This window comes from Stegastes partitus, unplaced genomic scaffold (genome assembly GCF_000690725.1).
Source record: "Stegastes partitus isolate 25-593 unplaced genomic scaffold, Stegastes_partitus-1.0.2 Scaffold2185, whole genome shotgun sequence".
NCBI lineage: Eukaryota > Metazoa > Chordata > Actinopteri > Pomacentridae > Stegastes > Stegastes partitus.
Window position 1 is genome coordinate 55354 of NW_007579916.1, and position 22644 is coordinate 77997.

At 39.8% G+C, this 22644-nt stretch overlaps 2 protein-coding genes across 2 annotated transcripts in view; both read left to right on the forward strand.

Moving 5' to 3' along the window:
- Positions 1-8508, forward strand: part of LOC103374242 (probable G-protein coupled receptor 116) — a 31913-nt gene extending 23405 nt beyond the window's left edge. Inside the window, exons 7-18 of the mRNA XM_008304303.1 lie at positions 34-95; positions 515-636; positions 842-1060; positions 2212-2412; positions 2987-3118; positions 3221-3399; positions 4313-4489; positions 4587-5969; positions 6108-6149; positions 6892-6942; positions 7034-7097; positions 7557-8508. Coding sequence (XP_008302525.1) covers positions 34-95; positions 515-636; positions 842-1060; positions 2212-2412; positions 2987-3118; positions 3221-3399; positions 4313-4489; positions 4587-5969; positions 6108-6149; positions 6892-6942; positions 7034-7097; positions 7557-7615 — 2691 coding nt within the window. The 3' untranslated portion in view covers positions 7616-8508. The remainder of the gene's footprint in view (positions 1-33; positions 96-514; positions 637-841; positions 1061-2211; positions 2413-2986; positions 3119-3220; positions 3400-4312; positions 4490-4586; positions 5970-6107; positions 6150-6891; positions 6943-7033; positions 7098-7556) is intronic.
- A 7167-nt stretch (positions 8509-15675) lies between these two features.
- adgrf3b (adhesion G protein-coupled receptor F3b) overlaps positions 15676-22644 on the forward strand; it is a 22235-nt gene continuing 15266 nt past the window's right edge. Inside the window, exons 1-7 of the mRNA XM_008304311.1 lie at positions 15676-15793; positions 19423-19483; positions 19771-19783; positions 21329-21481; positions 21932-22084; positions 22298-22356; positions 22435-22493. Coding sequence (XP_008302533.1) covers positions 15786-15793; positions 19423-19483; positions 19771-19783; positions 21329-21481; positions 21932-22084; positions 22298-22356; positions 22435-22493 — 506 coding nt within the window. The 5' untranslated portion in view covers positions 15676-15785. The remainder of the gene's footprint in view (positions 15794-19422; positions 19484-19770; positions 19784-21328; positions 21482-21931; positions 22085-22297; positions 22357-22434; positions 22494-22644) is intronic.

The following is a 22644-nucleotide window of genomic DNA, read 5'->3' on the forward strand; positions in this document are numbered from 1 at the left end:
ATCTTCTTGTGTCTATGTCACTGTCTCAAACAGATTCAAAACCAAGTTAGGACACACTTCCCAGCTCCAGTTTCAGCACAATTAATTGGTTTCAGGTAAATCAAATTTTATTCCTTTTACATTACTTTTTAAAAATTTTCAATATAATATATTTATATCAAAGAATGAAGACACTCCAGCATATTTTACTAAGCTTTAAAGTTTTTACAGTAAAATGATTTTTTTATTTTATTTTTTTCACCTTATTTTTAGCTGTTCAGGAAATTCAGTCCGTCCATCACTTCAGTCAAGACTGAAATATCCTAGCAACTGTTAAAGGATACCAAATTTTAAAATAAAATTCTATGCAAAACCTAAAAAAGTTTTGACTATGTGTGGGGGTAGAGTGTTAAAGACCCTGTCTGTAGACACTGAATAGTGGTTTATGTCAATTTTCCAGAACAGATATACTAAGGGAACAACATTGCACCAGCTGGTGGTTGGATTTTCATTTGGATTTAATTCTGTCTTGCAGGAATGGAAGCACTATCGCTACCTATACTGTCATTGCCACTTCTTTTCCAGAGACACAAACTGAAGCACTAAAAGTTGGATTATTTACAAATCTGGCACAAAAATACTCAATGATATATGACAGTAAGGCAGTCTTATACACTTGTGATTTTTTTAAATTTTCTTATTATCACATTTGTTATGTTTGTCATGTCCGAAATTAGGCTCCAGCCCCCCGCGGCCCTACTGAGGATTAAGCGGTGTATAGACAACGGATGGATGTCCAAAGTTTCTGGAAAGCAGAATGTTTACTAGCTGTCTGACCTTTGTGTCCATTTTATCTTTAAAGGTGAGACACTCTTACAGTTTAATCCAACTGAAGTATTTTTTGGTCGGAGTGTGACTGTGACATGCGGCCCTCCACCAGGACATCTCAATTTTGGTACCAACTGGACTGCAGAGTGGAGACATAACAACGAGCTCATAAGTGCAGACACAGAGCACAGCTTTTTAATTCAGAATGGAGCAGCAGCATTAACTGTGTCCAGATTTTTTAGCACTGATAATGGTAAGAAATACAGTAAGTGAGGTGTAGTCAGTAGATCACTAAATGTGCAAACGCACAGCTCTGATTGGCTTGAGGACAGTATTTGTCTTACAGTTCAAAGACAACCCTGATAGATCGATAAAAAGAGACTACTGAGGGAAGCCACCCAGACACCTGTGGATCCTCTAAAGGAGTTACAAGCTTCATGGTTGAGAAACAAATGACTGTACACACTTCAACTGTTGCTGGAGTTCCTTGCCAGTTATAGCTTCATGGGAGTGTGGCAAAGAGAAAGCCATGGCTGAAAAAGCTCATAATAAGTTTTGACAAGAGTTCACCAGACAGCATGTGGTAGACTCTGAAGTTAACTAAAAAAAGGATCTTTGGTATGATGAGACCAAATTGAGCTTTTTGGCTGTCAGACTAGATGTTATGTTTGACGGATACCAAACACTGCACATCATGACAAACACACCATTCCCACTGTGAAGCATGGTAGTGGCAGCATCATGATGCAGTGATGCTACTCAGCAGCAGGCCCTGAAAGGTTTATAAAGGTAGAGGATATAATAAATGAAGTCAAGTACAACCTGATCCGGTCTTCAAGAGAACTCTGACTTGAAAGATTTATTTTTCAACAGGACAATGACCTAAAGCAGACAGCCAAAGCTGCACAGAAATAGTGGAATACTTTTTATAGGCACTGTAGATTGGTAATTGCTTATCTAGCTTGCAAATGTATGTCAGCAGCTGTCAGTGTTTGTTTTTGTGACTTGATCAGAAAACTACGGTGGAGGAGAAGATTTAGGTGTGTAACTTAAGACTTTAGCAGAAAAGCAAACGTGGATGGTTGTGCAATGTCTCATGTCTTTCAGGCTGTTAGAGTCCTCTTCAAACGCTGACATTACTGCTTCTTTGGGGTTTTAAATTAAGCAGTTTACTGGCTGAATGGAAGAAACTTATCCATCTGTTCTGACAAACAAAAGCAAAAATAGGAGATGTTGTTGTACTTTCAAGGTTGTGACGGCTAAGTTCATGTCTTTACCACTGAAAGCCGTTAAACTAGCAGGAAAGTGGACAAGAATGTTTCTCCCATTGTAGCTACAGTACGTAAATGCAAATTTTGTGTGGTGTTTATTTGACTGTTAACTGATGATCACATTTGATTTCAGGACTCTATGACTGTCAGCTGAAACGGGCAGACAACACAGTTTTTCGACAGAAATCCAGTGAAGCCTTCAGTTTGAAAGATACACCCGTGATCCGAGTGAAACCGGTCAGAAAAAACGTGCGGTGTGGGGGTGACAATGTGACACTGCAGTGCTCTGTCAACAGTCCCTACGAGGTGGAGTTGCTGGGCTTTGAAACTGCAGGTAAACCAGCACCAAAAGACAAACCAGCTGTTCAAAAATCATTTTAAGGCAGTTTTCACACAGCTGTTTGTGAAAATGTTGATTATTTTTAACTTGTGGATGTTTATACTGTACTCATCTTCATACAATCTGCAACATAACTGTACACATGTGTAAATATGTCTTTATAGAGGTTGACATTTTTTGTACTTATTTACTATATTTATTTCTCTATAGAAACAGAATAGAATAGAACTTTATTGATCCCATTGGTGGAAACTTCAGGGAAATTGCTCCACCAGCAACAACAACACCAACACAACCTCAGCAACTATAGTAACAACAACAATAGTAATAATAATAATATTAACAGCAACAACAATGGATACAGTAACAAATTGCCAAAGTATAAAATCTACAATCTTTTATGTATCTTTTTACTCTTCATTTTTTAAATTTTACTCTTATTATATTTCTATCTTTATTCTTGGGCAGGAAATGTGCGTGTAATAAAAAAAAGAATTTACCCTCGAGGACAAATGAAGTATTTCTGATTCTGATCTCTAAGTTAACTTTTGTTGTTGTTGCTGTCCAGTTGCAGGTGTGAACATCACAGTTCCATTTTCAGTCCCTGCCAGCTGTACAAACCTGGAAAGGAATTTTACTTGTCAAACAAAAACCAGTCCAGTATTTAAAAAAGAAATTGTACTGGAGTTATCTGGAGATGGTGAGTACTGATCCAAACTTTACAGAGCGTTTCAAACAATCAGGATGAGACATGTTCGGTATAATTACATGCTGAGATCAAAACCGTCTTCTGTCTCTCTAGAATTTGTATGCTCGGATCCAGAATTTGGTGATGGAATTATAGGCTTCAGGGCTGTAGCAGAGTGCGAAGACGACAAGGTGGGAGAAAAGACAGCAGTTTGTAAGGCAAATGGTGAATTCGAAGATCGACAAGACAACTGCGTCCTCCGACCCATTCAGCAGCTGCAATCCGAGTCTGAGGTGATCTGCTTCTCTTGCTGTTTTAGATTATTTTGACTCTCTCTTATTCACGATGTAGCTGTGGGTCGGTCGTACAAGAACTGTGGTCTTTTGCTGACAGTGCTGTACAGAAAATTTGGATGTTTTGAGTATCGATTGGATTATCTAGTGTAGGGGTGTCCAATCCTGGTCCTGGTCAAATAATCAGCTCATCATCAAACTCTGTAGAAGCCTGATAATGATCCTGATCATTTGAATGTGTGTGTTGGAAGAGAGAAACATCTAAAACATGCAGGACTGTGGCCCTCGAGGACCAGGATTGGATACCCCTCATCTAGTCCTGACTGAGCACTAAATAGTTAGCCATGGTTGCTAACCATAATGTGCTTCCTTACAATATTGTAGGTTCAAACCCCCTGTGGCAGCAAAATAATTTCACAGGGATTGTTTAATTTTTACACAAACTAACTATCAGGATAATTTCAAAGATGATGTGAAACCCTACACACTGCTGCACTGTGCAACAAAAATCTGATCTTAAAAAACAGATGGATAAAAAGTGAATCCAATGTGGAAGGATCTTTGTATATCTGATTATACAGACATCCTCGAGAAGGAATTTATAGTCTCAATCGCTAGTTTCAAACATTTCTGAATACAGAACTATGTGTGTTTCATAAGTTGTGGTCCATTTAGATGCAAACAGACCCCCTAGTGTCCTCAAATTTTCATTCATAAAACTTCACTTTACACACCCCACTTGCTACGTCCAGTTCTAAAAGAGCGAGATCATGATGGCCAAATGTCAATCTCAACATTTCAAAATGCTCACAAACCAATGGATGACATCACAGTGGCTATGCCCATCTCTGGTATACAGTCTATGTTTTCAACACACTGTGTAATGTACATCCCTTTGTCTTTTAAATCTCAGAATTTGAATATCAATAGCCTGCCAGGTTTCTTGGAGAGACTCGGCAACGTCACTGTCAACTTCACTGTGGAAGTTGTTGAATCTCCTGCCACCATCAGGGCAATTTCTGACATATTCAACAATGTAGCCAACACATTGTTATCATTGGATGCGTCAATAAACACAACTTCAATGGAGGTAAGTCAATCAGATTGCTAAGGTTTACAAGTTCTAATGAGCATGTTGCTGAAAATATAGAGTACATGATCTAATATTTTCCTTTCTTGGCATTTAGGATGTCCTGCTGACTGCAGGTGTTCTTACTACAGACGAGGCAAAGGAATCATGGGACTTTATAAACACCAATGACACCAGAAACAGCCCAGCAACGAGAAGTACCAACACCTCAGCTGAAAGTGTCAGCTCATCATTACTGCAGTCTCTTGAGACTATAACAACACGACTTACCAGTGGCACGTTCAACATTGAGACACCTTCTATTCTGTTGAACAAAACCACATTCGAAAACACTTTCAATGCTGACTTTGATTCTTCAGTGGAGATAAACATAACAGAGCCTGATGGAGGAAATCAGTCAATCACTGTGTTAACGTTTGAATCAATGGATAACGTACTTCCTGCAAGAGATGAAGCCAATTCATCTGTTAACGTTATCAATGGCAGAGTTGTACTTGTTCAGTCCAATAGCAGCATCAGTAATATTTCTTTCACGTTTGATATTACAAACAATAGTCTGGGAAATCCACAATGTGTTTTCTGGAACTTCAGCCTCTTCGATGGTCTTGGAGGGTGGGACGGTGAAGGCTGCACTTTGGTATCTGATGACACCGAAACCGTCACCTGCAACTGCAACCACCTTACCTCATTCTCCATCCTTATGTCGCCCTACAGTCCAGATGATGTCCCTGGATTGGCCTATGTAAGCTACATTGGAGTTGGAATATCCATGGCGTCCTTGGTCATATGTCTCATCATTGAAGCGGTCATTTGGAGAAAAATCCGAAAGAACAACACATCTTACTTGCGACATGTTTCCATCGTTAACATCGCAGTGTCCCTACTGATTGCAAACATTTGGTTTATCATTGGGGCAGCCATTTCTGACACAAAGGAAGAAAACCCACCAGCATGCTCTGCAGCTACCTTTTTTATCCATTTTTTCTACCTAGCCCTGTTCTTCTGGATGCTAGCATCAGCCTTGCTGTTGCTCTACCGTGCAGTCAGTGTATTTGATGGAGGTTTGTCTAAAACATCCATGTTGGCTATTGGATTCTGTTTAGGCTATGGGGCACCTCTCATCATTGCAACCATAACCATAGCTGTAACTGCACCCCAAGAAGCATACATTCAAGAAACTGGGGTCTGCTGGCTCAACTGGCAAGCATCCAAGGCTCTGCTGGCATTTGTGATCCCAGCACTGCTAATAGTGGCAATAAACTTTGTGATCCTGCTTGTGGTGATATACAAAATGTTGAGGAGAAGGGTCGGGGGAGACGCAGCACAAGCTGGTGAGAGACATGTTCTCGTGGTTATTGCCAGGAGTTTGGCTGTGCTCACACCATTTTTTGGATTAACTTGGAGTCTGGGAGTGGGACTCATGGTTGACCCATTCAACACTGCAATCCATTATTCATTCGCATTCTTCAATTCACTGCAGGTACAAATTTATTAGCTTCTAATATGATATGTATATTACACTATACTACTCACTAACATTTGATTTTAGTGCATGGTAAACTTGCCTTTTGTCACTTAATTCCTTGTAGCTGACTTTACTCTGTGTCTCTTTTAAAAGGGTTTCTTTATATTGGTGTTTGGAACACTTTTGGACAAAAAGGTACGTATGTCTCAATTTTCAAAATTTTACTCAGCTTGAATAAACGTGATCCACATTGGGAGCTTCAAATGGTTCCAACATGTTTGGCTTTAACCTGGCCACTATGAGCACATTTAGTGCATGGACCCGACAATGAAGCAGAGGTGGACGTGGAATAACATGGGGTGGTCAAATTTGATACAAGCTGCTGAAAAGGTTTTTGTTTTCTTCTAAAATAAAGCAGTGAAAGCATTTTCCCACAGATTATACTTGGACTATGAATGCACACAGTTTTACAACACATTTTTGCGTCAACAACAACACAATTGGCAGGATGCTTCCTGACTCGACTATTATAAAGCAGATTATTGGCTTTTTAGGGGGAGAAGAGGTACATGTAAAACACGACACCTTCTTTAGCTTGATGGAATTCTCCCATTTCTATTTTTATTAAGGATTCTTCACCCAGTTTGTGGGTTTTCCGTGCACCCACACAGCTGCTGACTCAAACTCAAAACAGTAGACTTGCACGTTCTTCTACACATTATATAATCAGAAGTATGTGTACACATTCCAGCCGCTGCGATTGAAATATTGCACTTAGCCACATTGCAGTTTCAATAATATTTTGATTATTTGTTCAGCCCTATTTGAAACCTGCTGTAATGCTAACACTTCCTACCTTTGAATACTGCTGTATCTTAGAAACATACTTGTTAAGGTGTTGTAGGCGTGCACTAATATTTGAGCATCAACCTTTCAGGTGCGGTCAGAAATAGCAATGAAGTCACAAACTTCAAGAAGTGGGACAAGGGTAAGAAGAGTTTTCACATTCATGTCATTCTTTGGTAGCAGCTTGTCAAATACTGAGGTGGTTCATATTTTTGTTTTTTCACTTGTTTCAGAGCACCAGTGCTGGAACATTATCAAGCAGACTTGGATTTTTTCGGAAATGGAAACGAAGAAAAGGTATGGAAGTACGAGTTTATATTTTTTATGAGGTGTACTGGAGACTTGCATAGGAGTTGGTCAGGTTATCCAATACTTTGCTACAGACTGAAAACAATTCATGGATGGATTGCCCTAAAATGTTGATGCTTACACTTCCCCCAAGATGAATCCTTGTCATAACTGACTTAGTGACAATCTTAAAAAATTCACGACAATGGTTGCCACAAAATTTGGCACAGACATTTGTGGTTTTTCAAGAAAGAAAGTCCACTAACTCTGACGATTCTCTTACTTTTCATCAGCTCAAGCTTCCACTGTATCAACTACAATAGTCTACAACTAAATGGTTAGAAAATAAAGACAGCTGTTAAACATCATCAGCTCTGCCGATCTCCAGCCTCTTGTTTTACCACTGTACCTGCTGTTGTTTTGTTTTGCCGCTAACTGAATCACGTTGTTCTGTCACTGGTTTTTCAGGCGTCTACAACATATCATCTGGTGCATCCAATGAAACACGCTCTTTCGGCAGCACCTGATAATCTGGACAGCTCTAGTTAAATCAGCTCTTTTTTGTTTGTTTCTTTTTACTTTTTTTGTTTTTTAGGAAGGAAAACAAGGGAAAGGTACAAAAGTTGCATTAATATCCAAAGCATAATATTACATCCAAGAAGAGTCATGTTTGCTCTTTTGAGAAAATGAACAAAGCATCAGTTGAGTCATTTTCTGAAGGTTTCATGTAAAGTAATGGTGTGCTGTGTAATACACACCAGCAAAATGTTTTGGTATTTGTTGTAGCCATTTTCAATTAGATCACAGTTGGGTTTGGTGTGTATTTAATGTAAAGGTTTATTAGATGTATTGTAGTAATAGTTATGTTTGTTTGTCTGTTTAGAGGACTTTTTTGTTTATCATTTATTAGATAAGAACATGTCTGTCTCTACACGTAGCAACTATTTGTAACCACTCGCTATCAGATCGTAGTTGTTTCCAATGAAAAGGGATGTATGTGTTTCCCAAGAGGAGCTCATAGAGAGATAGATTCTGTATCTGCTGTAACATTGAATAGATTTTTATACTTTGCACAGGCTGTGATAAGGTATACCGGGAGATTCCACTTCATTTCAATCAAGGCAAATACATATAATGGTGTGTAATCATTGTGCAATTTGAAATCAACCAAATGTCCACAAAGTACATGCAAACTGGCTCTTCTTTTGGTTTGCTTTGCTAATCAAATCAGTTCGAGAGAGCAAGGCTGTCTGACACAGATCACTGGACTTGTTTACTGAAGGGGTGGCATCACAATGATAAATTGACCCGAACGGTTCTGTCAGTCAAATATAGTTCTGAGTGGCAAAGGGAGAATCAGGAATTGATTTTATTTATTAATATGTAGCATCTGCTGGTGATTTCACATGCTAAGGAGCAAGAAAAAAGCCACTTCTGCCTCAGTTATTCCTCTTCATTTCCCATATTTCAACATTTTTCTGCCTTATTGAATATAAATATTCAATGATACACAATTATTTAAAAAGCACTGTTGCCTCGCAGCAGTAAGGTCGGTGGGGGCACCGGGATCTTTCTACATGGAGTCTCCATGTTCTCCCCGTGCAGCATGGGTTCTTTCCAGGTTCTCCGGCGTCCTCCCACAGTCCAGAAACATGCTGAGGTTAATTGGTGATTCTAAATTGTCCGTAGGTGTGAATGTGAGTGTGCTTGGTTGTCTGTCTCTAAGTGTAGCCCTGTGATAGACTGGTGACCTGTCCAGGTTGTCCCCTGCCTTCACCCTAAGTCAGCTGGGATAGGCTCCAGCCCCCCATGACCCTAGTGAGGATTAAGTGGTGTTTAGATAATGGATGGATGGATTCTGTATCTTTTGTCATTCAAAGTTATGTATTTTTTTTGTCTTGGAAAAACAAAGCAGCACAGAGAAACCTGCAAATAAGATCACCGGCCTTCAGAGCACGTATGTAAAACAGGACTTGCACAAAGTCTCAAGAATCATCAGCTGGAACACTCGTCATAATCATTCCTTCCAGGTACCTCTGGATACACCAAATGTGTTCTTTTGTTTTTTTACACCCTGTCTTGAATTTGTGAAACTGTGAAAGAAGTTTTAGTTCTACAAACTACATGTTTGAGATAAACTACAGCTTATTTAAATTAAAAAATAAGCTAAAAATGCTGACAAAGGTCATCTTGATGCTTACAACATAATTAATTTAACTGAGGAATTGCATGTAGCTGTGACATCTGGAATTGTTGCTGGTTTCCATCACAGCTGCACTACGGCTTTAAACACTTTAACTATATAGCTCTTTGAGGATGTGAATGAATGTTTATGTTTACATTTACATGTGTATTATTTTTATTTTTATTTTTTTCATTTAACCTTTTTTATTCAACCAGTTCTCATTTGCTAACATGACCTGGCTCAAGAGGCTCCGGCAGAAACAAATACACATCTAAATTACAGACACCAACATAAACATAACATAAAAGTAAACAAGTAAGAAGCATGAGAGCATATGCATGTGAGTGAAAAACAATGTGCATGAGGTGTAAGAAAGTGTGTGTGTGTGTGTATATATATAAGTATGTAAGTAAAGTCCGGTGTGATCAGCAGAAGCAACAGTCGACTACGATCTGTTGGATTTTAAGCTTGAAGGTGGTGAAAGGAGTCAGAGTTGCAAGTTTGAGGGTTTCTTGTAAGGTGTTCCTGCTGCAAAGCGAAAGGAAATTAATATAAATTAAGAGCAAAAGCATGTGATGATAGATTCATGAAAACATATCAAAAGTGCTTACAATCACAGACTGTATGTCGCCACACTGATCAGAAGCAACATTAAACCCATCGGCTAAAGTGTGTCACCTCTGTATGTGTATCCCACAAATGCTCAATCTGATTAGAAACTGGAGAGTTTGGAGGCCGAGTCAATGCCTGGAGATCCTTGCCATGTTCCTCAAGTTGTTTTTGAGCCGTATGTAGATCAAACAAATAAGATGCAATGCGTTGAAGTGATGACCTTGGGTTCAGGTACAGTGTCAACATGACGTACTTCAAGTTTTTCTCTTTTATTGCTTTTTAGCATTGAATCATAGTCAATATCACTTCGCATTCTAGACAAGAATTCACCCAAAAAAAAAAATCTCTTTGATGTCAAAGGGAAAACATCCTAAACATATTTCTACAAAGTATTGTTTATTAGTTAAAAATGGAAAAGCTGAAATACGTGATTTCACAAGTATTCACCCCCTTCAAGTCATTATTTACTAAATGCAAGCAGCCTGGCCACATATACAGCACTGAGCCTATGTGGATAGGTCTCAGAACATTCACCTTGTTGTCTTTAAACCATTTCTGTGTCGCTTTGGACTCTATGTTTCAGGTCATTGTCTTGCTGGAAAACAAATCTACTCCCAAGTTGCAGTTCTCTTGCAGACTGCATTAGGTGGTCCTCCAGGATTTCACTGTACATTACTGCTTTTATTTTACCCTCTACCTTCACAAGCCTTCCAGGACCTGCTGCTAAGAAGCATTCCCACATCATGATGCTGCCACCACCATGCTTCACGGTGGTGATGGTGTGTTTGTGAAAAGGAGGCCTGGAGGGTGAATACTTTTTGTAGGCAATGTAGTCAACTTATTGGAAAAATGGTAGAAGTAGAATAGAATTCAGGGGAGACAATACAAACCACCTGTTTCACCATTACGTAGTGAAGTACTTTTACTAATATAATCCAATGTACTTTTCATAATCTTGTGTTTCTGGATGGCAGCAATGAAAACTGTCACACTAAAGAAAGATATGCTTTAAGGTATGTCAGTAGCTGTCTCTGTTTGTAACATTTCAGAATTCATGAATCTACCACTCTGAATTTCACTTCAGATTAAAAATAGTCAAAGTTAGCAAGATGTCAAATTGCAAGCAGTTACCATTTTATACCTGCATTGGGTATATGCATGCTTTTCTTACAGGCACACTTGCTTGTAACAGAGTTCAAAGTACGGTGGCTGATGGGTGCAAACGATGTGCACATACACAAACGAGCTGCATATACATGAATGCATTGCATAAACAGAAAACAAAACGCTGCATATCCAGTCACACAACCGAAGTGCCCCAGGCCTCTAGGGGCAGTAGTGAGCTTTTCACCTGAGAGGCAGACAACGATGAGCGAGACAAATCACGTTAGTTGAGCATAAAGCCAACCCAGTCTCATGGCAATTCGTGAAATAGTCACGAAACTTCATGTTATTAGGGTCAGAGCACTAACAGTGCATAGGACCCTGTTGGAACTGCTACATCATTATTACTTTGTCATAAAGAAACGCGTTTTTTTAGGTGCTAAACATACTCGAAAACTCACAAAATTTGGCAAACACATCAGACCCGGCAACAAATTTTATAATTAGGGGGAAATACACACCTCAATAGAAAAATGGCTCCACAGCGCCACCTAGAAAATTTCAACGGAGTCCCATGTTTGACCTCAACCTATGGTAGGTATATGGAGGAGGTCAAGACGAACAAAAAAGTCAGTGACAACCATACCCTAAACCCAACAGGAAGTCCCCCATTTTGGATTGTTTGTTTGTCCAACCTGAGCTAACTCCTCCTCGGGGGTAAGTCACAGAGCGCTGAAACGTGGATAGCATGTAGAATACGCCTTGAAGGTAAAATGTTATCAAAGTCATCTGCAAAGGTCAAAGGGCGTGGCCATGGCAACCCTCTGATTTTTGATCCTTCGCCATGAAACAGGAAGTACTGTGTAACTACCCTGTAGATGTTCCAATCTGCCTCAAACTTTTCATATTTAATCAGACTGCCGTCCTGATCACATCCATATGCCCAAATCCATTCACAGTCATAGCGCCACCTATTGGTAACAGGCTGTTTGAGGCATTACACTTACATGTGCCATTGTTCCAGACTTTGTGATATCATTATATCATTCCTAAAATTGGTCAGCTAAGTCTTCCCACATTGACGATGCTACAGCGTGAAGCTTTTGCATTTTCAAGCAACAGTGTTGCCATGGCGACGCACGGTTACTATGACACGAAAAAGTTTTTTGGCAGCTTTGGAATGCTCATAAACTCACCAAAATTTACATATGAGTCACTATCGGCTCAACGACAGACAATTTGTGCCTGTTTGGCAAAATGGCTCTATAGCGCCCCCCGCAGCAATTTATCCATTAGCTTCCGCAGGACGTTTAGCCGATGTTTACAAAATTTGGTAGGCATATGTAACACATCAGGATGCACAAAAAAGCCTCTTGGACCCATAAAATCAAAATCTATCTCCTCCTAGGGGTTAACTCCTATACACCTCAGATTTGGCCAGCGCATACATCAGGGCATGGTGATCAAAAGTTATCAAAATGCTCCGCAAAAGTCTGAGGGCGTGGCAATGGTGGCCTTCTGAATTGTGAGGATTCACCATCACAAAGGAAGCGTGTCTAACGACCCTGTTCATGCTCCAATCTGTGTACAACTTTACAGACTTGATCACAGTCCTGCCCTGATGAAACCCATATACCAATATCCATTCACAGTCATAGCGCCACCTGCTGGCAACAGAAAAGCATGTGTTTTCCACTCTCATGTAGATTTGTAACATCTACAGCACGTTTCACCTACACCCATGAAATTTGGTGGGCATGTGTGTAGTCTGAACAGAAGGACACATGCAGGAAAACGGCGACCGGAAGATGCCCTGTGATCGTAGCGAGTGTAAAGTGTAAAACAGTACATCGTATTGTGGCATTTTTTTTGTTTTTATTACACCGGCAGTGTTTGGGGGAAATTTGCGCTCGTTGCTGAGGCAACCCTGTTAGCGTCCGGGCGCAGCCTCGCCGGAGACCCGGAAAAGATCCGTCCTACAGGGTCTCTGTGTACAGATTATTATTACGTGTCCCAGGACATGGATCTCTTCTTCTCTACTGCCCCTAAAGGCCTGGGGCACTTCTGTTGTGTGAGTGGATATGTAGCCTTTTCTTTTTGCAGCGCGTTTCTGTTTATGCAACGCATTCATGTATATGCACGTCATTTGCATCCGTCGGCCACCGTATCAAAGTCTGCAAAGATCATTTCATCATCTTTGCTGCTATGTGAATACCAAAGGTGTGGACCTGCCTTTAGGGCTGGACAGGTTCGTGACTCAGGCTCAGACATTTAAATGAGCAAGGAAGTCACAAGAAAATGCAAAGAGGAGAGTTTGCACTTGAATTTTATTTTGTGGCCTGCCTGGAGTGCTTTACCATTTACTCTTTCGAATGTTGTGATAACCTCTATTTCTCCTTTAATGTCGTGCAAACAATTTTATGTTCTAGTTTTGTGCTTTGTGTTGGCTGACCACTTGCTCAGAGGGAGTCCAAAGGCAACTTGTTGGGTTCTCTGTTTAAATCTGTAAGGTCTTCACATGTTAAGCATTGTGAGATGACATATGTTGTGAACTACGCTACATAAACAAAATTTAATTGGATTGAATTGTTTAATTATTATGATTTTCTTCTCATATTACTGTGCTTTGCTGCTGCAACAACCCCACAGTCACTGAGTCACTATCAGTGTCTACATCTCTCACTTGAGTAAAAGTCATTTAAAATTATACCAAAGTAAAAGCATCAGTAGCAAAATGTACTTTAAAGGTCAAGTCACTAATTCTAATTGAATACACTCTTTGTCAAATAGTCACTATATAGTAGATGCACCTTTGGCCACATATACAGCATTGAGCCTGTGTAGAAAAGTCTCAGTCAGCGTTGTGCATCTGGACACCATAATTCTACCCCAATATTTTTGTAAAGCTGCCCAAGCTCTGTCAGATGACACAAAGATCCTGAGTGAGCAGCCCTTCTAAAGTCCAGCCGCAAATTCTCAATCTGATTGAGGTCTGGGCTCTGATTCAGCCCCTCCAGAACATTCGCCTTGCTGTCTTTGAACCATTTCTGCGTAGCTTTGGTATGATTTAAAACAAATTTTCTCTGAACTTGCAGCTCTCTTGCAGACTGCGTCAGGTTTTCCTCCAGGATTTCCCCCCTCTAGTCTGCTGCATTCATTTTACCCTCCACCTTTATGAAGGCCAAGACCTGCTACCAAGAAGCATCTCCACATCATGATGCTGCCACCACCATGCTTCACAGTGGTGATGTGGTGTGTCTGATGGCAAAAAAGCTTACTTTGGTTTCATCAGACTAAAGGAGCTTCTTACAATTGACTCTAGAGTCTCCCACTGTAGTCTGGTTTCATATGAGCTCTTTTCAACAGTGACTTTCCCCAGAAAGCTGTGACTAGTGAAGAAACCGAGCAACACTTGTTGTATGCATAGTCTCTCACATCTCAAATGCTGAAGCTTGTAGTTCCTCTGGAGGACTCATAGCCGTCTTGATGGCCTTCTTCACTCGTCTCTTTCTTGCACGTTGAGACACTTTTTGAGGACTTCCTGCTTTAGCCAGATTTATATGTGTGCCGTACTGCGTCCATTTCTTATTGATGGATTTAGCTGTACTCTACGTGACTTGGATATTATCTTGGATCCATTCCCTGACGCATACTTTCTTATAACCTTTCACTGACTTGCGCGGTGTGTTCCTTTTTTTCCTCATGGTGTAGATATTGATTCACCAGCAATTGGGTTTTCCAGTTACAGACATTTCCACTATAAGCTGATACAGGAAAAATACAAATTGATGGTGTTTGATACTCAAACACCAAGTCCCTAAAGTGGGTATAGCTGTTTTTTTTACCTGTGTGTGTCCCTATCAAATAGATCATAGCATGTTTGTTTTGCTTCAGCTTTCAGAAAGAGACATCCACTTCCAGGCCATACAAGGCTGAAATGTCAGCCAACTTGTTGCTATTGTTGCTATGACAATGACCATCCATTAATTTTGGGAGATTCTAAAGGAAAACTAAAAGGGAAAGAGTGCTTAGCCGGCTGCTGAGTTCAGATATCTACAATCTTTATCCAGAATTGCTGACTTTACCTTTAACATTAAGCTTCTGCACCCAAAATGGATGACATCATTGTTGAATTCTAAGAGTGTAGCCGGCTGCAGTGGAGGTACTAGTGCTCACATTACTGCATTTATATATACTGTTAAAGAGTGTGCTGCTTTGTGTTTTATATGATTTACTTTTTTCTGCTTTATTGTAGGTATTCGGAGTCATTAGTAAACTCAACTGTTGTGCGGATAAATGTTGTGAAGTACATGCATAATTTTCTCCTGAAATACAGTGAAGTAAAATTCTCAAGTAAAGCGATCACAGCTAAACATTTGTTCAAAGAGCCAGCACGTAGTCAGCTTCGTCATTGTAATCGTCAGCACGAGGCAGCACCAGGCCAGCTGCCTCACAGTGTGACCTCCTGAAGGAGAACGCTTGATTTGGTAGACAAATATTCATGGAAAGCTGAAAGGCTCTGTACATATGCTGATCAATCCAGCCAATATGGAGTCAGGCCATCAATGCAAATAGTGTTTCAACACAAATCAACGATATCGTTGCATCCCGTAACACCCCCACCCATCCCTCAACACACACACCCTGTCCAGCCTTACCCAGTGTTTGAGACAGATGTGCTCATTTAGCTTGACCCTGGTTCTGAAGAGCCTCTGGCAGATATGGGACACTGCCTGATTTGCGTTCTGCAAAGTTAACAAGTTAACTGCGTGTTTTTTCTGTACAGCGCAAGTCTAATGACAAGGTAAGAACATTTTATGATTTTTTTTTCTTTTTCTGAAAGGAATTAGATCTGAACAGACGTGACATGTTTCTACAATCTGACTGTACTGCTCTCAGCTGTGTCTCTGCATACGTGCTGCTGGAAATTTACCATCACATAAAACTACAGTAGTTTTCCACAATTGAAATCCACTTTCACATGATATTTTCAATGTTGAATGAATGATATTTACATGTGTGAACACTGAAATTACCCTTAACACCCCCCCAAAAAAACAACACTTTTGGGGGCTTTTTTTCTGTCAATTGTCACTAATTGTATTTAATTTGAATCTGAAATATATTTACAGTGTTAAATTAAGCAGTTTAATTTAATAGATGAAAATGAAATATTTGTTAAATGATGCTAAGTTTGTGAATGTATTTTAACAGTAATTTTATATTGGGAGGAAAAAAGTTCCATTTTCTTAAAAAAAAATTGATATTTTGCTATATTTTTTTAAAAAACCACAGAAATCCAAAAGTAAGAGGTAAAAATGTGTAAAGTTCCAGATTATTTTTAACAGTGTAATCGTAATTAATATAGAATCATGGATATATATGTTTACAAATCAGCCTGACTTCGTATGTTTACCTGCTATTGTTGTGACTTTAATCTCTATTTCGGGAACCAGAAATGTGCCTCTCTAAGGGTAGCACACTATTTATGATATCATTAAGGTGTTTTTGTTTGTTTTTTATGAATAAGCAACTGGTTCTGAAGAATCAAAGTGAGCGAGTGATTTATTCATTGTTTAGTTGAAGAAATGCTTTAGAAGAAAGTTCGGCAGGAGTTTGCAGAGGCATTTTCTCTCTTTAGTTAAAGCACTACTGGATTGTACCTATCCTTGTGCTAAATGAAGCATGGTCTTTAGATTTAAAACAGCAAAAATATAGTTGGTAGCTTAGCCTTGCGATAGACTGGCGACCTGTCCAAGTGAACCTGCCTTCACCCTGAGTCAGCTGGGATAGACTCCTGCATCCCCCCACGACCCTAGTGAGGATTGAGTGGTGTATAGATAATGGATGGATGGATGGATAGTTGGCAGCTGAATAGGATGGTTGTGTTGCTGGACCTGTTTTAAAAAACACACACACAAAGTAACAAGAAAATGATGTGGCCATGAAATGTACCACAGGGTTTTGACAATACTGTGTAAAAACTGTAGGAGTGAACACTGCACTGTTACCACCAGCTCATCGTTTGTATTCATAACTCAAATGCAAAGTGATGCAAATAAGTTTGGCTATCTAAATACAAGTTTCCTACAGATCTGACTGTAAAACAGACAGCTGCCGATAAGAAAGCTTCAAATAAGACTCACAGTCAAACATAGACCGAGAAGACCATTTAAAACAAATCAAATTATATGGGAAGACTATTTGAAATTAGTTACTGTGAGAACAGTCATGGATGACTTGCACTGCAGTGTTCTTCCAGTTTAGATTGCTTAAGCTGTATTTGATTATAAAGGCTTTGTAAAGATCACTCCATTTGTCAACAGTTCCTTGTATATCCATGCATATCACAACAGAAGTAGCTAAGTGTGTAAGTAGTTTGCATGTTTCCGAGCTGATTAGATGCAAATTATTCTGACTGACAGAGGAGCCCAACACGTAGCCAGCACAGACTGTATAAAAGATGGACGTAACAACCGGCCCTGAAAAATGAAGCCAAACCGGAAGTGTCAAAAACCTGCAATATCACTACGTCCGCTAGTTGCTGGCTCCAAAAAGCCCTGGCTCCCATAGACATGAATTGGAAAAGAAGTGATCACAGATCACGAAATACCGCATTCCTACAGCTCAGGATTTTTTTCTTATTAGTTTTCATAGTCAAATTCAGAGATCAGGTGACCAATTTGAAAATAAATTAATACTGAATTTTTTAAAAATTGTCAAAATTTTGCGGGCAAGGGGCGTGGCTGGCTTGATTGACAGTCAGCAGCGACGATGCAGATGAAGCGAGCAGAAGATGGAAAATGTGGGCGGGCAGAGAGGGCCCGCCTCTCAATCCGTCTGACCAATCGCTGCGCCTATGGCTCCGCCCCCCTCCGACGATCTTTGCATCACTGGCTCCAAAAATCCAAGATGTCAACCAGGAAGTAGCAAAACCCTGGCTTCATTTTCTCAGTGCAGAAACCAATGAGTGACGTCACGGTAGCTACGTCTGTCTTTTATACAGTCTATGGTAGCCAGACAATGTACAAGAATGCACCTATCAACCACAAAATGAGTTCTGAATCATCAGGACTTGGACACAGGACTTCAAGCTGTCTGTCTTACATCGGGCTATTGGCTATAGATCTTTTGGATTTTGAAGCTTCTTGGGTTTGGCCCTCCGAGGATCAGTTTGTTTCAGTGCATTTCACACATACTGGATCAGATTGTAAAACGAGGTCAACATCTTGGTGTCTTTGCCCTTCTGAGCAAGTTCTGTAGTGTAGTGGGCCACACTGTCCTGCTTTGGGAGCATCATATTCATTTGCTTTAAATCTCAGGGCTATCATTGCTCCTTTCTCAAGTTGTAAGGCAGTTCTGCAAAATAGAAACTTCCCGAATTATTAAGTGAGACACATAACTGTGATTTTCCAGCAAGTTCTGCAGACTTATTACCTGACTCTGCAGCTGTCCACAGCTCAGCTACGTGTCGTACTGTCTTTCAGTTCAGCATCTTGGTTTTACACCTTTACTTATCATTCAGCCTCACCACATTCCTCAGCCTTGTTTCCGACAGCAGCAGATGGCAGTGTTTAGTGAAAAAGATCTGACAAACCCATATCCAAGAACTATACAACAGACAGGCACAGTAACCAACTAGCTCATGAACACAATAAAGCATTTAGCAGCTAAAGAGACAAATATTCTTCTCAGAAATTGACAACGGTCAAGGGAATGTAATGGAGTGCCCAAATTGACTATTAGAAGAAATGCAAAGTTTGCCTGGATGTGGGAAGCACAGGAAAGAAAGGAAGAATCAAAACAATACCGAAGAGAACATTCATAGAATATCTGGTGTCTATAGCAACCTGTCCAATCTCTGTGCTGCCTGTTCCAACCTCTGAATGTGTAACCTTTTATTACTCCTGAGGAAAGAGGAGAGCCCATTTGTTTTCACATTTGCCTAGCAGAAGGGCTGCTGACTCATTGTTCCACTGCCCATCTTTGGAGAGAAAGTGCACAAGTACTATTTTTATATTTAGAAGCGGAAAAAAAGCATGTGTACATGTTACACTGTCCGCTACACCTCCGCCTGTGATGCACCACAGGTTTGTATTAACAAATTTTGTATTAACCCTGTCAGTTGTTTTAGGCCAAAGATTGACCAAAAGATATTCAGATCACAAAGATATGTGGTATTTTGTAGCTTTGTGCTGAATCAGGTGACTGCAGGACTTCATTTGAAATGCTGCCAGTTTAATCAATGAAGAGCGAGCAGTCATCTGTATATATGCAAACCTTATAGGAAATAATAAGTCCTCACAATTCTGCTTAAGTTTATAGGGTTTGAGTGTTTATGACTGTACGCAATGTATTTGAATATTGTGTATCGTCACTCTTTGTATTCATTAACCGCTGTGTGTGTGTGTGTGTGTTTTTCCCCCTCACCAGGGTAACAATGCATTTCAGAGTTTTCATTTTTATGGCTGGAGCTGTGTTCTTCCACTATCAGGTAGAGATCCCGCACACTTTAATGTCGTACAGTTACATAGAGGTTTAAACCATCAGAGTCGTGTTCACATTTCTAATTTTGCCTTTTTTATTCTATAAGAATGAAAAGTTTAGTGTGTAACATGTATATGACAAGTTCTATCTACAAAAAAAACAAAAAACAAATGTAATATACAGCAAGTCCATGTTTATTAATCGACAAAATGTCTGTATTTGGTTTAAGGTGGATTTGCATTGAGATCACAGTGAGATTAATTGTGTGTTATGTGCCTGTTCTTGCCATTGCAGGTCCTTGCAGGAAGTAAGTCCCTTTACACTTTACTAAAATCTTTATAAACAGGCAGCAGTGTAATGAAAGGATCTCTTTTTGCAGACATTTCTATTCATTTGTTCTCCTGAAACTGTCGCAATTTCTGGATTCATTTAAGAGGGGGAAAGTAAATCGAGACAAACATTTTAACTTGTTGTTGGTTCTGAGCCATATTGTGCTAGTTGTGAGCAGTGGTTTACAGACACATACAAGATAGAAGCTGCTGGATAAAAATGTCTTTTGAATGTATAATCACATTAGTTGCTAAACTAAGCTCAAACAGCAGTGTTTTTCTTAATTAATAACCTTTTTATGGAAATGAATGGTGTAAAAGATTTAAAAAAAAAAAAAAAAAAGCCATTTAGGAAAAGGAAGAATAGTTCATTAATATACATTGTAATAATATGACTGACTAATGTTGGCAAAACTGGCCAGTAGGTTAACAACTGGATCATGGTTAGCATCATCAACTAGTTGCACAAGTATACAGAACACAAGGCTGTCAAATATTTAGGAAAGATATGTAGATGAACTTTCTGCACTACAAGAACCATCTTGGCAGTTCTCACTGCAATATAAATTGAATTTCCCTTCTGGGATAAATAAAGTATTTTTCATTTCATTTCATAAAGTCCTGCACCTCGATGGAAACAACACAAGCATGGCTAGAAGAGAACTCAAAATATCTTGTGTGCAGGATGACGTGGCCATAATGCCATGAAAACTGCAAAAATAAATACATAAATAAATACAAGAAGAAGAAAAGAAAGTGAAATTTCTGTGATATTGATTTTACATAAAAAAAATAAAACCTGGATTCATCATGCACAGCATTTTTCCAAGTGCCAGCAGGTATTACCAAAACTGGGGAAAAAAATGGTGGCTCTCCATATTATTTTAATATAGTTTAACTATTTGCTTTTTTTTTTTTTTTGCGCTTTTTATTTGCTTCCATACTTGAGAATGAGTCACTAGTGGGTTCATAGATCTGTCAAGGAGTGTTTTTTACCGAATCTGTTGCAAATAGGGGCTGCAAGGTGGCTCGGTGGTTTAGCATCGTTGCCTCGCAGCAAGAAAGTCGCCAGTTCACATCCCAGTGAGGACACCCAGGATCTCTCTGTGTGGAGTTTGCATGTTCTCTCCGGGTTCTCTGGCTTCCTCCCACAAGGTTCAAAAGCATGTTGAGGTTAATTGGGGATTCTAAATTGTCCGTACGTGTGAATGTGAGTGTGCTTGCTTGTCTGTCTCTAAGTGTATTGATTGAATACCACAATTTGAAGCATGAATTTGCATGTTTAGTCCTCTCTGATTGTCTAAATGGAGATGACAATAAAAAGTAGAACAAATACTTTCAGTGTGCTGAAATCCGGTAATCAGATAATGTCCTGTAATTAACGTAAGCTTAGTTAATAGTCACTTTATGTCTCCTTAACAACAGCCAAGGTGCTTTTGTATACTCTAACTTGATTTTTAACCCAAAATGATTTAACAAAAATACAATAATTTACATAAACGTGTCCCATGTTGCTGCTGAAGATATCTACATTGCGGAGCTGATGGTGGAGACTAACACCACTGTGGAGGCCGAGACGATCCTGTCGATTCTGAGTTCAACAAGCGACCTCCAAGTGAATGATGCTGATGGAGCTCCCCACACAGTGACCCTCACAAGCACCGAGTTGGTGGCAGGTACAGTTGTGGAGCACTTTCCTCTTTTGTGGGTTATTATGCCAAACAGTTCTTCTTGAAAGCTTTAAATCATAACCCATGCAATAGAGTTTAACATGCAGTGAGGACATTAGGGTAAAGCAAAAGACCAACAGTGAAGATTTCAGGTGTAGAATTATAGTAAATCCAATACAAAGGACTTTGAGTGTTGTAAACTGATCCAACTCTGAGCTTACGCATATTAATGTAGTCCTGCATATACACAGGAGCTCAAAGGTGATGGATTTATATGCATCAGTTTGAATTTGACATTGGAGTCACAGCGATTTGTGAGGTGTGGGATGGTCTGGTTGTGTTTCCAGGGTACTGACAGTCAAACTACATGGAAATCACCCCCAAACAGTTCGGATGAAGCAGAAAAACTGAGATAAATACTCAAAAGAATGTTTCTGGTTTAACTTCTCTTGGTAGAGTGCCTGATAATTGGCATCTTCTCCGAGTGCAACTGCTCCACCGGCTACATTTGGAACAACCCAACATGCGAAAATTACAACTGCTGTCGTGATACGCCGTGCAAAGCAAATGTTTCCCACCTCACTCCGCTCTGCATCGCCAAGGTCACAGGTAACAGGCCCTAAGTGTCCCTCCTTCACTCTACTATTGTATTTGGTAAAATTAGAGGCAAAGTGGAACAAGGCTCACAGCAGTCTGAAAGTGTTTGCACATGTTTCTTTAGCTGGATGCAGATACACTCCTGTTGTTAGTTTTCATCCTCAGTCTTTATTTATTTACTTGTTGTTGACATAAGAACTGTAACTAACTTTGCCATCAATGCAGTTCTGATCAATGGCTCAGTGGAGCTTCAGACCACCTGGGATGCTGCCAGCACTGACAAGGTACATCTCACTCTATTCTACTACATAGCGTTTCCCAGAAGGCATCTATGAATGATTTTGTGCTCTTTCTCTTTAAAGCTTGTACAGGCATTTGAACCGCTGAATGGTCTGGAGTATGTGAACCTAACCGGTTACAGGTACTGCACTTTACAAATTGTCATATATTACAAAATATTATTTTAGTCACATGATGTTTTTTTGTTTAGTTTTGCGTTTAACCAGGGCTGCAAGGTGGCTCGGTGGTTAGCGCCGTCGCCTCGCAGCTAGAAGATCCCCAGTTTGCGTCCC